The sequence below is a fragment of the Acanthochromis polyacanthus genome, chromosome 19, assembly GCF_021347895.1.
Source record: "Acanthochromis polyacanthus isolate Apoly-LR-REF ecotype Palm Island chromosome 19, KAUST_Apoly_ChrSc, whole genome shotgun sequence".
Taxonomy (NCBI): Eukaryota; Metazoa; Chordata; class Actinopteri; family Pomacentridae; genus Acanthochromis; species Acanthochromis polyacanthus.
Window position 1 is genome coordinate 9,492,187 of NC_067131.1, and position 15,123 is coordinate 9,507,309.

The 15,123-nt window shown below is 36.8% G+C and overlaps 2 protein-coding genes across 2 annotated transcripts in view; both read right to left on the reverse strand.

Moving 5' to 3' along the window:
- The window catches only part of LOC127530213 (dephospho-CoA kinase domain-containing protein-like), a 147,466-nt gene that overhangs the window by 10,000 nt on the left and 122,343 nt on the right, over positions 1–15,123 (reverse strand). The gene's annotated exons all lie outside the window — the stretch shown is intronic.
- On the reverse strand, positions 5,171–10,021 carry LOC110949566 (CD63 antigen-like). Its single transcript, XM_022191694.2, has 7 exons — positions 9,965–10,021; positions 7,755–7,943; positions 7,554–7,628; positions 7,299–7,403; positions 5,832–5,969; positions 5,661–5,744; positions 5,171–5,242 (listed from the first exon to the last, which is right to left on the reverse strand). Exons 1-7 carry the CDS (start codon positions 10,019–10,021, stop codon positions 5,171–5,173), a joined length of 720 nt encoding a protein of 239 aa, XP_022047386.2.

The following is a 15,123-nucleotide window of genomic DNA, read 5'->3' on the forward strand; positions in this document are numbered from 1 at the left end:
AGTTACATAAATTAGGTTTCTAAAGACTCATGGAGGTAATAAATAATATTGTAAAAACACGTGTCTTTACCTTCCTTTTCAGTTTCAATTTTGTTGAATAAACTATCGCTTCTCAGCCAGTTTTCTGTCTTTCTGCCGCACACATGCTACGTTTCATGCTGGTGCCGGTTTGTTGCGAGTCGGACCAAGTTTGCGACCGGACGCGCTTCCTGTAGAGAGTTTATAGGAAATGCAGTTCACTGCTTAATCTGTAACGCCGCAGCTAAAGTTTGTTGTATGCTTGGGAACCATTTTTAAATGTTATGGTTTTGGGTCCGTGTATATTTTGGTAATTGGATTTTCCGTTCTAAAGCAGGTATTGATAAACAAAAAACGAATGGTTATTTGATTTTCGTTTTCAAAGGCAAAAATTAAAATTGAAATACAAGGCGTTTTTCCTTTTTCACGATCAAAAATGGATATACGAATTTTAAAAAATGCTTTGATTTTCATTTTTATTTACAAAAACAGAAAATAAAATAAGTCAGAGACAGAAACGAAATAAGAACCGTTTTTCATTTTCTGCGACCGGAAGTGGTCATCAGCAAGGGTGGTCAGATTGAATCAGAGCCGAGGACTCTCTGTCCCGCCCACATTTACCGGCTTCTGCTGTTTATGGACGCTGCTACCATAGATATATACAAATTGTTTGTATATATCTATGGCTGCTACCCGCTGCTGCTAACAACGTTAGCTTCCAAAAGTGGAGATAAACTCTACAGGTAAGTGTTAAAGTCAACTTTGTAACTAGTTGCACTCTTCTCTACTTCTGGACAATATCACATATAAAGCAGTGAAGTTACTGTAAGTTACCATAAGACTGTAACCTCTGATATAAACTTGTTCTAACATCGTGTTTTAAAGTCGTTCTATAAATCTCAATTTATGTTTCCTAACTTTGTATTTACAATGAGGCTAATCCCGGTTAGTCAGTGTTATCTATTAGGTGTAGCTAAGTGTCCTGAAGGTCACAGCTGATCAATCATAATAGATCAGTCATAGGGAAACTGCTGTTTCGAGGCGCAGTTCATTAAAGATCAGCAGATAGAAATTAATCTATGTTAACGTTCCTCCACAGAACTCTGATGAATGTTAATCTCTCAGTTCAATGAATGAAGAACAGTTCAGTTCTGAGTTAATATATCTGTTCTTTGCTTCAGACTCTATTTAACAGCTTCTGTTCATACAACAGTGTACGGTCAGATAACTGTGGAGCTCATGTAACGCTAATGATACATTAGAATAAAAATAATAAACTTTATTGTCCATCTAAGGCAGTAAAATACTCTTTGGCCTCAACCAGGAAAACAAACATTTCTATAAGATTAGAAAGTAGAACAAAATACAACACTCTGTTGTGTTTCATTCGTACCCTGATGTGTTCATTCTGATATTTAAAGTTCCAGCAGTTGGACTGAAAGAACCTTGGAGATCTTCTTCTCACTGTTCGTGTCTTTTCCTTCCAGCCTTGGTCTGGATCATTGGGAACATCTGATCTGATGGACTGAGAGCTACAGAGAACATGAACATCTAGCTGTGGTTGTCTGAACAGTCTTCTCTCCATCACTGTGAGGAAGAGCAGCGCTGATGTTCTCCTCATCCTTCCATTAAGAACAATGATGCTGCAGATTAAGCTCCTCTCTTCATAATATTTGTCTTGTGACTGTTCAGTTTTACACTTCACTGTCAGCAACACATTATTTATTTCATCCATTTATTACATGTTTACACATCTTTACAGTTCACAATTGTTAAATAATGCAGATTTTAAATGTGCAATGAAGGAAATAATGAAGCTCTTGAGCTGAACGTGTTGATGTTTTAATGCTGCATATCTGCTATAAATAACATTGTACAGGGTTTCTGCAGATATCAGTCAGTCAAATTTAATGCTTTTTAATGCCATTTTTATGCTATACTGTAAAAAAATTTAATGCCACGACCATGAACTCAAATTACACGGGTTTGTTTTTTTTGTAAAAGATTATTTTTATATTGAAAACCTACATTTGGACTATTTCTGAATCTGGGAACCACCCCTGAACACCCAACGGGCTGCAGTCATTCTCTGAAATCCACGTTTTTCAGCCATTTTTGCTGGAATTTGTGTTTTCCCCATTTTCCCCAGCCTGGTCCAGCCTGCCAGCCCACTTTAAAAACATGCAGTTTTTAGAAATTGTACCCACCGGCTGGAACAATTTCTCAATGCTTCAGCATGTTTACGCAGATGCACATACCTGACAAATCGCAGTCTATAAATATATTATTGTCAATTATTTTCTTGAAAACTGCAGAAAGGAAATTGTTAATGGCCACCCGAGAATCAAATTTAATGATTTTTAATGCCAATTTAAGGCCTTAATTTCTGCAAAAATCAACTTAATGACTATTAATGTTCTGCAGAAACCCTGTTGTATTTCTTGCTACAGCAGCAGAGATGAAGTTAAAAGTGATAAATAGAATCTGTGATAACTAAGAACAGAGAATAATAACTGCTGAAAGAGTTGGTCTGTCCTTCTGTCAGTGAAAGCTAAACAGGAAGTGGTTCACTGAGGATGTCTTCCATTCAGTCTCCTTCTTCACAACCAGATGAGGTTTTCCTTCTGTTGGCTTCACTCAGAAGCATCCTCACAGTGAACATGAGACACCTGAGATGAAGAGAGATGTCACAGTATCAGCATCAACAGCAGAGGTTCATTTTAAAGTATCCCTGGAAAGATTTCCTATTTCATATAGTTTTCCAAGCACTGAACGACAGAAAGACCTGTAGTCACTTTAGCTTTAGGAGAGGATTTTATTATCCAGATTTTATTATCTGTGCTGCAGTTTAAATGTATTAACTGTAGTGTTCATCATTATTTTGGACATATTCTGGGAGGTTATTTTTCTAATCTGCACTAAGATGTACTACAACATGTGAATCAGTCATAAACAATGTTAACGACTAGAGAGTAGATTTACTGTTTTCTCCAGTTTAACTTCAGAGACTCAGCAGATATTTAGGACTACTGACAACATAGAACCTTAACCTTACTGTTTGAATCACATTTAGGTTTTCTAAACGTTATATTAATGTGAACCAGCGTCTCCACACAGTTTTATTAACTAAATGTACCACATTACACTAACACGACACACTTCAGCCTTTTCCATGAAACACAATGCAAACATCGTTAGCTTAATGCTAGACTAGGTTTAATCAGGCTACGACTGAGCAGCTCGCTCGGTTAGCATCACTAATTTATATTAAAGCTAATATTTACTGGATGCTAACTCTCTTCTCTTGTCAATAAACAAAGAAATAAACTCCACCAACATCTGGACTGCATGACACACATTATATCTGACACGAAAGTTGCATATGAAGTGCATTAAAAGCGGCACTGATAAGAAAATAAACATTTAGCCTACTTACCGAACTTTCAGTGTCTGCTGGTAGAATCAGCCGAAGGTAGCAAAATGGTTAAAACAAGCCAACAGGCAGGAAAAGTGTCTGTGGAAAAGGTTCTGCTTCTTCACCGATAAACCACCAGTGACCATATCAGAATTAATCCTCCAGACTGTCAGTCATTCCAGACGAACTGTCAATCAGGTAACCACGCCCCCTTCCGTCGCAAAACTTAATAAATAAAAAAAATCGATATTGATTTATTTTAAGATCGGCCACTTGATCTTTCATTTTGACCATGAAAACAAACAAAAAAACCCATTTATTTACAGTCTATGCACCGTACTTTGTTTGGCTCCACCCTTGCTGATGACCACTTCCGGTATCAGAAAACGAAAAAAATTGACCTTTTTTCGTTTCTGTCTCTTACTTATTTTAGTTTTTGTTTTTGTAAATAAAAAATGAAAACCAAAGCATTTCTTAAAATTCGTATATCCATTTTTGATCGTGAAAAGGAAAAACGCCTTGTATTTCAATTTTAATTTTTGCCTTTGAAAACGAAAATCAAATAACCACTCGTTTTTTGTTTTTCAATACCTGCTTTAGAACGGAAAATCCAATTACCAAAATATACACGGACTGACGAATAGTAATAAAGAAAAACAATAATGGACGTATTTTCTCTATTTTTTCTTGCCATAATGTATTTTGGGTTGACTGACCTCTACAGGCTACAGATATCAGAAGAATAAAAGTACTATTTAGCTGAAGTAAGCTTCTTAAAGAGCTACTCTGGTGAAAATGTGTTGTTTTAAACCTTGTTAGCATATCCATATGGTGTTTTATATGCTCCATGACATGTAACTCATAAATAAGTAGTCCAGTGTATCAATGACAGGCTCAAAAACATGGATTCTGGACTTCAAGGCTTTCATACCTAACAGACCTATGTAAATAATTCAGTCAACTTGCACAGTGAAACTTCCTGGATTCTTCTTCTTTTTCAGATTTGGTTTTCAGTTCACACGTGTGGCTGGATGACTGCAATATTGTAACTACTCATTGTGTAGTGTAAAGTATTTTTGAAGTGTTTGAGCAGGGTTGTAGGGGAACTGGTGTGCTTGAGCTGCAGCTCGTGGGGATGAGTGAGGGAATAAACAGGAGGACTTCACGGAGCAACAGTGAAGAGTTACATCTAAGCCATTTTAAGGACATGAAGAGACTGTTTACATGGGGAAAACATTTAAATGTGTAAGTCTGTTCCACACTGAGGTGATTTTAGAGGATTAATCAGTGACTGGAAGGTGACTTTAAAACCCAAGTCTTGCTCATTATTATTATAGCAGGCCGTAGCAACAACAAAAAAGAAGTCCCCTGTGTCAGCAGAGGCTTTATTGTGACTTATTTTGATGAAACCTTTACAAATGTTCTTGTAGAATCTGGTGCAAACCACACAATAACAGCCAAATATATCACACATTTATGAGCCATGTTCATAGTAAGCAGGAAATTTAAATGCCAGACTGATTAATCACGTGTTTTCATTGCCATCCTAGTTAATTACAGATCAGCAATTTCTCTTCATTGGTATCTTCTTGGAAAACTGGCAAACATAAAGGGACCAATAAGTTACTTTTCAGCTGTTTTTGAACACATCATTAATCATAAAGCATCATCTGGAAAGCATAAAATGGAAAAGCAGATAATATTTCTCAGCGATGCATGAAGATGACTGGTGATGCTTTAGCTGATGCTGCCATAGCTCTTTCTTTTGATGTCCAGACACAAACACACCCCCACTAACACTCCGAAAACCTGCGAGAGGAAAAAGGTTAGATGTTACTGGCAGCAAATGAACTCAAAGACATTTTCTCTCTCAGAAAAGAAATAATTAATTCTGAAATTTCACCGCCTGGGGCAAACAGGAGGAAATAGGCTTTATTATCATTCATGCCATCCGACTCTTTTGAAATGTCTGCATTGCTGTTGCTGACATGCACATTTTAGACTGCAAATGGTAGGAAATTATACACTAGCATGTGTGATTTTTGTTTTTCTAAAGATAGATTTATGCAATTTCTCAAGAAAGAGAGATGACATACAGCAAAGAGCTTGCATTTACATTTTGGCTGATTTTCTTTGACAGTATAAAGCATAATTTCTGGTACAAAATTCTCATATATTCACATATTGGGCTTTGAAAGTTTTAGAAAATCAGATACCAGTTGTTTACCTCTGCGACTCCAAGAGTGATGCAGACAGCACCGACCCACAGGAAGTTTTTCACCAGAAAGCGCTTGATGGCCGAGATACAGCCCTGAGAAGGAAGACACACTCGTACAATATTTCTGCACAGACATCAAATGAAATTGCTGTTAAGTAAAAATTAGATTGATCAGCAGACCTTTTTGTGCACGTTGGTCTTGTCCTGTCCACAACCTTCAGTTTTCGTCACGCAGCAGGAATCTGGTACAGCATTGTGGTTCTCCCAACCGACACTTTTGGACCAGTCGGTGTAGCTGTCTGCACCACAGCAGCTGAACTGGAAGAAGGATTATAATATATTAATGAAGCATTAAAGCTGAATTCATTGACCTGCTTTGTCACATATATTTAAATGGGACCATAATTTACCAATTGCACAACACTATGTATCCAGGAAGTCCTGGAGCTAATGATTGAGAGCATAAACTTGTTAGGAAAATGTTAATTAAAGTGGCAAATCAAGGGAGAAATAGGAACATTTTCTCACAGACTTCTACATAATCAGAAATCAGAGGAGTCGCCCTCTGCTGGCAGTTATAAAGAATGCAAGTTAAATGCATTTCTCCATTTGCTTCACTTTCCAGACCCAGAGGCTATCATTGTTATCATTTATATACAGCCTGTAGAGCTGCGAAATCTGAGCAGAGAGGAGCTTGGGGTGGATGAATGGTTTGACAAAACATTGGACTGTTGCATAATTTTAAGCAATTATTTTTACCCAAACCAGTCTCAATGACTCTAAACAAGTTCTTCCTGTACCAAAACTTAAGAAACTCTCATTAAAACGGGTGGTGATTTAGTATGCAACAAATAAGAATACAGTATAGGGACAAAAAACAGCTCCTTGAGGCCTTATCATGTAGAAAGGTTCAAATCTAGCTTTAACCTTCACATACTTTTGTTTCAAATTTGTCCTTTTTTTTTTGGAAGTTGATTGCAGTAAAAAGATATTGAATTGAATAGTGTCAGTCTAAAATTTAGATGCATTTTCCTAAAGTAACCCAAAATATACAAAAATGCAAACCTATTTTAAAATTGTATTTTTTTTTTTGGAACAATAATTTGGTACATGGATGGATGTGATGTGGATTTTAGATCCTCTGATGTGGGTCAAATCAAAGAAAATAGTCATTTTAGGACATTTATAAACTGTTTTTGTGTATTTTTATTTTTACCACATACCATGTTTTGAGTCATGACTTACTGTGTCATTTTCAGTTTCAATAATATGTTTTTTAATGTCTGTGGTTGTTACGTTTTCATGTCTCACATAAAATAGGACATTACATTGTATGATATCAGATATTTTTCCCCCAAACAAGTGGTGTAAAATCAGAAAAATATACTGTCTCTGCTCACTGTAACATCAAGGAAAAATCGTCATTTTATAAATGGACTAATATTGAATAGGGTCATACTGTGAAAGTCATTACTATTAACAATATATAAAAATAATAATGTTTGCACAGTCAAATTATTCCAAACTCTTCACTAACAAATTAGTCTGTGGATCTTCTCGTAATGCTGACTATCATGTACTGCACACGTGCTCCAATTTGTCAAGCAGTTTTTTGCAAATACAAAAAAAATAGGCTCTGCATGTTACCTTTTCCTGAATTCTGTTGATGGTGTGTCTCTTCTCCACCTTGTATTCATTGATTGCTCCTCGTGCCTTGTTGCTGATAGCACTATCTGCCTGCAGAATGGCGGTCTTCAGAGAAAATAAGATTCGAATATTATCAAGATGACCCCAGATCGGAACTTTATTTTAAGAAATTCCACTTCTATTCTGCCATGAGCAGCATTTTTGACGTGTTTTGACCTGAAATTTTTCCGTTTGAGTCGGATTTAAGTGCCTCACCCTGCTGCGAAATACGTAAAAGACGGCTCCTGTGGCTATCTCCAAAATGATCATCACTATCAGGATGCAGATGAACTAATTCATGGAGAAACAAGAGATAAACCCAGTCTCCTTTAAATACAACAAAGTGAAAATATTTGTAATAAATATCTGTTAAAAAAATCTGTGCAGTGATCATCGCAAACCCATTATGCTACTTACACAGGAAACCATACAGGAATTATTCGTGAAAGCACCAACGTGGCCCAGTAGGGACACTACGGCTACGGTGACACCCACAGAAATGAGAACAATCGCAATTTTAGACAAGCTGCTCCCGGCAAAGGTACCCATCTGTGAGTAAGTTGAGTATTGTAGCACTCCGATGGTGATGAGGGCAACTCCAGATGCCTGCAAAACAAGTAGATGCATAATTGCGGGATGTTTTGTAACATAGTTGACATTTTTGTTGTTTTCAGGCCTAAAATCAACATGACCGCCTATAACCAAACACCACATGGCATTTTAAGAGAAAGATTCTTCTAAATATTATATATACAATTGAGTAAAACTGAAAATGAAAGTTATTTATAAAGATATTGTAGTAAACTTGTTGACGTGATGAATTCATACTACTTTATATTAAATAACTCAGAAAGCCTTGGAGTCTTGCCAGTCTTTTCTTCAGGAGGAAATGACATCATGTGGAGCAGGTCATGTGATCTGGAATTAACACACTGGTGTGTTTCTAATGGGAGTTGAAAGTGATTTCTCAGACACAGACACAAGTTGCTATTTTCTATATAAAATTTGATATATTGGCAAAAAAGAAATATCTGTCATGATAATCTCAACTTAATGACAAGAACTCAATCAAAACTATTTTTGAATGAGCTCATTTTATTCGAACCCGGATGTGATTAAATTTGGACGGTTATTTAGTTGACATTTTAGTGATATCCGTTAATGAATAAGTGATTGTTTCCATCATAAATAATTATGGAATTTGTAAAGACGTGATCATAATGAACACAAAAAACTTTTATTAACCATGCCTGACAAACGTCAGCGGGGTTACTGCATTCGGTGCGGTATCTGGCTGGGTAAGTATGTATGTATGTATGTATGTATGTATGTATGTGGCTATGTCCGTTTCGATATCTCTACAAGTGTTGAAGTCAGGATAATCAAACTTGGCACTGAAGATCAGTGTAAGGTCCCCTGGTCACTTGTGGAGTTACAGGTCAACAGATCAAGTAGGGAGGGAGATACGTACGATCATCAAAATTGATACATATTGCATCATTTGAATAGGGAGGACAGGGTTTTCGCCAGTAGAGGGCGTGGTTCTGCCCTCTACTGAGGGCTCGTCAAGTTTCTTTTACTTTTAATAATATCTTTTAAATCATAACAATGTGAATTTCCCCTGGCGTGGGGAGCAATAAGGGATTATCTTATCTTATCTTAAAGTCCCTCAATTAAATACTGACCCGAACATTAATGCATTGTTGTATATTGCAACTTTATACCCAATAAGCCCACTTCTGCTGGTGATCTAATGATTCTGTGCTGCCAACTGAAATCATTGCGAAGAGTCGGCCAATAACAAAAAAGTCGGAAAAGTGAATTATTCAAAATTTATGCAATTTCTACGTGAGTTATAGAGGAATATAGAAGTAAATGCTCACTTTAACATGACCAATTTAGCTGAAAAAAGCAGTTGCAGTTCTAATAGTCATGCTAAAATGCTATCTATCATGAATTTTTCACTAAAATTACATTTAAAGCAAAACCAGGGTGAGTATTTAGGATTTTGCCAATTATTCACTTTCTCCTTGGTCCACACAGTACCCTCGGTGGTTTATCGGACCATGACACTGATTATCCTCCAAACTGGCTCCCTTTCCCTGTGCTCAGTCTGTTCAAAGAAACCCACACGACTGCCTAATATGACTGTGTTTGATGAGTTTGAAAGAACAAATTAATTCTCTTGATGCTACAGATTACATCCACTCCCCTGCATGCAGTAACAGCGTCAGCCAAAAGGATTATTACAGGAGCAGCAGGGGTCCTGCGTTTTTTTCAGAGCACTTATTACATCGCTGTGTGTTCTTATGAGAGCGGCACCAATTATTGTGCAAGTCGTGTAATTAATCTGCTACACACATCAATCATAACAATCCAAAATAAATACAGTTTAGCTTGCAGCAGCGGTGTAGTTGAAAAAAAAAGCATGAACATGAAGAAGTTATTATCTTTGTTATTATTTCTTTACTTCTGCTATCACTACTTTTTCATCTCCTCCTGTAATGATAATGATAGTAAACAGCACCTTTTTAAAACCCAATTTTATTCAGGCATCATAGTAACAATTAGTGTTATCTATCCTCGCTTCTCTTCAATCCATAAATTAAATTGCTCACTTTACTTACCAAGAAGAGCAAGTTGAAGAAAATAAAGCAACATTTAGTGCTGCAGCACAGGCACATTGTGAGGCGAAAAGTTTCTTAAGGAGAGGTTTAATTGAAAGATGAATGAGAAAACGGAGAAAGCTGCAAAATGTCTTCAGTCCGAGGGTGAAAAGCAGCTCACTAAGCACCTGAGCGTAGTAGTGAGTGGATCACATGACCTCATGAAAATGAACAGGCGGCCCGATAACATTTAAACTGATGTATCTCATGAAAACATAGTCTCTTTGTGTGTCCATTTGCATAGAAGCATAATGCTTCACTGACTGCAAAAAGTACAGTAAAATATGATAATCTAAGCACTGAGTAGCTTCCATATGTGGATGGATTCCAAAGAAATGATGTGTAGTTGAGAAAGAAACACAAAACCTCCACTTACCACATGGCTTTGTTTGTATCTTGCAGATATTTTGCATCAACTTCGGTCTCTTTTAGCTGCTCTGATCCGTACTAAGTAAAACAACGGCAACTAAACAAACAAAGGCAACGGGTATAGTGTAAACATTTGACAAATATCAACAGAGAATTAAGCAAACAAACAAAAAAAACTCAAAGCGGATAGTGCAAACATTGAGGAAGTATTAGTAAAAAAAACATGAATAAAAAAGCAACAACAACAAAACAAAATCATCGTTAATTACTGATGTCCGGGTTCGAAAGTGAAGACCATATATTTACACATAATAATTTCTTAGTCTTAGGCAGCAGAAGGAGTGATTTCCCTCAGAGAATTGACACAGAGAAAACATGAAATATTTTATAAATTTCAAGATGGCAATTTTATTTAGGTAGGTTACACAAACATTTAAGGAACATCAGTAGAAAAAAATGAATTAAAAAACGACAAACCAACCAACAAACAAATAGTACAGAGCAAACATTTAAGGAACATCAGTAGAAAAATGTAATAAAAACAACAAAAAACAAAAAACAAATGGGATAGAGCAAGCCTTTAAGGAATATCGGTAGAAAATAAAACAGCAAACAAACAACAGCAATGGGGATGCAAACAATTCAGGAATATTACCAGAATATTGAAACATTTTGGTTTATTTTTTGTGAATATTCTTAAAGAAAACATAAGAAGTTTCACTGATATATCTGTAATCACTTTAGATATGTTTAGGACTTTTTTGGGAAGATTTTTCTTATTTTTTTGAAAATATTTACTGGAATTTTCTTGCCAAATTTGGGGTATTTAAAAAAAATCTATTAAAGGAAACTTTTAAGGAATTATCGGAATTTTTTTTGAAGTTTTTGCATATTTTCAGAAACTTGGGGAATTTCTTTTGCTGAATTTTTGTGTTTTTTTCAGACAAGGAAACAATACTTTTTGGTGCCCCTAAATGAAGACAACAGGCGGGCTAATCTCCACTGGCAGTTTGTTCCACTTGTTTGCAGCATAACAGCTAAATGCTGCTTCTCCATGTTTAGTCCGGACTCTGGCCTGAACTACAGACTAAACTAAACAACCCAGAAAACTGTCAAATAGTCTTAAATATAATGCTTTTTGTGACATTTTTGCCTTTATTGGATAGATATGGTGCAGAAAGACAGGAAATGTGGGAAACAGCAGTGGAGCAGCCTGAGGGTAAAATCCAGGTCAGCTGGGGATTGAACCAGAGACTTACTGATTGAAAACATTTGTGCCCATATGGTATGAGACCAAGTCGCCCTTCTATATGTAATCAAATTAGTTGTTGGAAGTTGTTTCCTCCTGCTGTAAGCTATTCCCCCTAATAAAAGATGGAAATAGAAATGTTTCATTTATCTGAGAAGGTCTTTATTCCAATTAAAAGCCCCATCAGGTCAAATCCTTGTGCCTCCGTTGGAAATAAAAGAAGTATTTGACAAACAAACAGAAACATGGCAGTAGAATATGAATATTTGTTCTAGAAGAAACATGGAAATTCAATTTCTTTCCTGTCACAGTGTGTGAGCAACCGCGGCATTGTGATTATCTGAGCTTGCTTTGGGGCTCCTTCCACCCTTTTGAGGACCGAGCTGTTCCTCGGAGCTCCTCCACCGACCGATGAATCCGCAGCAGCTGCAGGAAGCCTGGTCCTACTCCACAGGCTGGAAGAGGACGGAGGCCTCTGGCTGCACCACAACAGTCTCCATCGCTGCAGCCTCAGAGTGAGAGGCGGGGAAGCTTGTGAGACGCTGCCAGAGTCTCCTCACATCTCTGTGTTGTTTTCCTGCTTCCATCTCCTCAGTGTCCCCCCCCCCCCCCCACACACACACACACACACACACACACTTTTTTCGTCTTCCTTTGAGTTGGAGCCAGGGTGCGTCAGGCTGTGAAGGACCATGCTGCTTTCTAATTTCAGACATAGCATCGGATTTTTCCCTCTTTGTCCTCATTTACTGCTGAATCACAGCAGACTCTCTGAATGTATACGAGGAAACACGATGACTCCTCGTCGGCTGAGTCAAGAGGTTTTTGCTGGAAAAACTGTCATGATTAGAGAACAAACGGAGGATTGTCCGTCTGTCTGTCGAGAGGCTGCATCATGTGTGACATTGTGTTAACGGGGTTTGGACTCTCTGTCCTTTGAATTCGCTTGTTCTTATTTGCATGCAAAGAAATTCAGACTGAAGAGATGAAGAAGAATATTTTACATTGAAGTTTAACAGTGCAGCCCACTAAAAACAGGACTTCAGCAGACTTCACTGCTCTTCATGTGACTGATTTCAACATGGCAACCGATTGCAGAGTCAATCTATACTGCAGTACGAGGTGTTCAACCACAGGAGGGCCCCGTTCAGCCTTTTTCAGCTCATAAACAACCGGCCTCAACCTTGCTCCGCTGATATGTGGCCTCGGCTCCTGTCATGTCAGCTAGTGACGGAGCGATGGAGTTTGAATCACAAGAGGTTTAACCCGAAAGGCCGTCATGAAATTTGAAGGAGTTGGTGGGAACAGGATGCCAAATGATGAACACACAGGCTTGGATGACTTTGAAGGGGTCTCATGAGAACAGGAAGTAAAACCATTACCATAGTTGGAGAACTCAGCCGCAGAGAGACATTGTCCTTCCCTCTCTTTGCTTTTCCTGTTTTGCATTCCATAAAACTTGGGCAAAAACTTGCACGATTTCCGCCTGATAAGAGCAATTATCGCAGAAAAAGGTGGGGTTGAGAATGTTAGGAAGATTAGGATGAATGTGTTTTATTGCATGCATTATTCTGGAAATATCCGTGTATGGCACAGGTACCGAATGTGCTAAATCTTTCGCCTTTTTTTTCCTTTTTATTTTTAAAGTACCTTTTATGGCTTTTATCAAGAATGCTCCAAAACTGAGACTCTGCATTCCTTACAGATGACATTACCACATTACTTAGCTGCTTTTGAGCTGCTTTTATTTACATGGTTCAAAATAGGTCAGATCTGAGTGAGTGAAAAAAGAAAGAAAGAAAGACAAAAATTCATTCATGTACTGTTAAGAAGCAGAAAGATTAAAAGAAATAAGAAAAAGAGCAAAAAAACATATTATTAAAGAAAGACAAGTCTGTTATAAAAAAAACTGAAAAAAAAAAAAAAAAAAAAAAAAAAAAAAAAAAAAAGGAAGACTGAAGAAAATGGAATTAAAAAGGAAAAAACAACAAATGAAAGACAAAAAGGAAAAAAAAATAAAGAAAATGAAAGCAGAATCTGTTAAGGAATTTAAAAATTACAAATAAAAAATTCACAAAAGAAACAAAGAAAGGAAAACATGTTGAAGAATCTGATATGAAAGAAATTGAAATCCTAAGACAAAAGTTATGGACCAAAAGAAAGAAAGAAAGAAAGAAACTGTTATGAAGCAGAAAGATTAAAAAATCAGAAAAAACACAGCAAATAAAATATGTTTTATAAGAAAGAAAAAATGTTGAAGAAATGTTGAAATAATCTGTTATGACAAAAAACAGCTGAAAGAAATTGGAATAAAAAGGGAAAAAATATGAAATAAAAGGAAAAACAAAGAAAAATAAAAACAGAATCTGTTATTAAGTAAGAAAAATTGAAAGAAATAAGAATAAAAAATAAAAAAATGAAAGATTCACAGAAAGAAATGAAGAAAGGAGAACATGTTAAAGAATCTGTTGTAAAAAGAAACTGAAATCCAAAGACCAAAAAATAATGGAACAAAGAAAAAAAGAAAGAAAGAAAGTTGAATAATCCCAATTTTGAAGCCAATAATCAACCCAAACCAAACTCTGAACATACACAATAGAAAAAAAAAGTACAACAACTCAATGACTAGACAAAAAAAAAACAAAAAAACATTGGGTACAAGACGCACAACTGTCTAAACACGACAATAAATACCAAGTCAGTACCATCCCGTCACAGAGATCAACACACAGACAAACTATAAAAGGCAAAGAACCAGAAAACACAGTCCTCCTCCAACACTCTGCACATTTGTCAAAACTGTCCAGATTACAACCAAGTTTATTTCGCAAAGTCTTCTTGGATCGAGCTGCCAGTTGTCCCTTTATGGTCAATAAAAGCATCTGTCCACTCCTGAAGCAACATACGCACTTTTTCTGTCCTTCCAAGCAGCAGCAGAACTAAACAACTTTCACAGGAGTGGCCAGACTGAGACCTTTACTCACACTGGAGCCGCATTTTGTTTTTGCAACAAGTTACTGTTGGCCAAAGAGTCACTTCTTTGGTCAATCACTCGTATCATTTACTTACGCTGACGAGACGCCATGTGGACGTGCATGAGAGGGAATATACAGCGTGTTAAGCTTCATTATGTGAGATTCAGTTGATTAAAACATGCTTCAATTCAGCTGTTGATAAAGCTCACAGGATTACAGTTTAAACGACAGATAAACTGACATATATCAAAAATGTCACTGTTTGGCTTCATCTTTAGTAGCTAAGACATCAAACTATGCCCATCCAGCCTTTTTGTTCGGCATTTCCTCTCTTTTGGCTGCAGATTCTGCTTCATTTTCGCAGCTTTGAGCAGTTTTATACCACTTGCTTCCTTTAAAAGTAGGTTTTATCCCTTCAGTCTTTAAGAGTTTGTACACGAGCTTCAGCTAAATCCACAGTTAAACCTAAAACACACATGTGCTTCAGCACATATAAAACAGATGCATTCACATACTGGCTATTTCCA

Coding starts and splice junctions, on each gene's coding strand:
- LOC110949566 (XM_022191694.2), bottom strand. CDS start 10,021: ATGTGCCTGTGCTGCAGCACTAAATGTTGCTTTATTTTCTTCAACTTG. Junction 7,404..7,553: donor TTTACGTATTTCGCAGCAGG/GTGAGGCACTTA, acceptor TTTTCTCTGAAG/ACCGCCATTCTGCAGGCAGA. Junction 5,243..5,660: donor TCACTCTTGGAGTCGCAGAG/GTAAACAACTGG, acceptor TTCCTCTCGCAG/GTTTTCGGAGTGTTAGTGGG.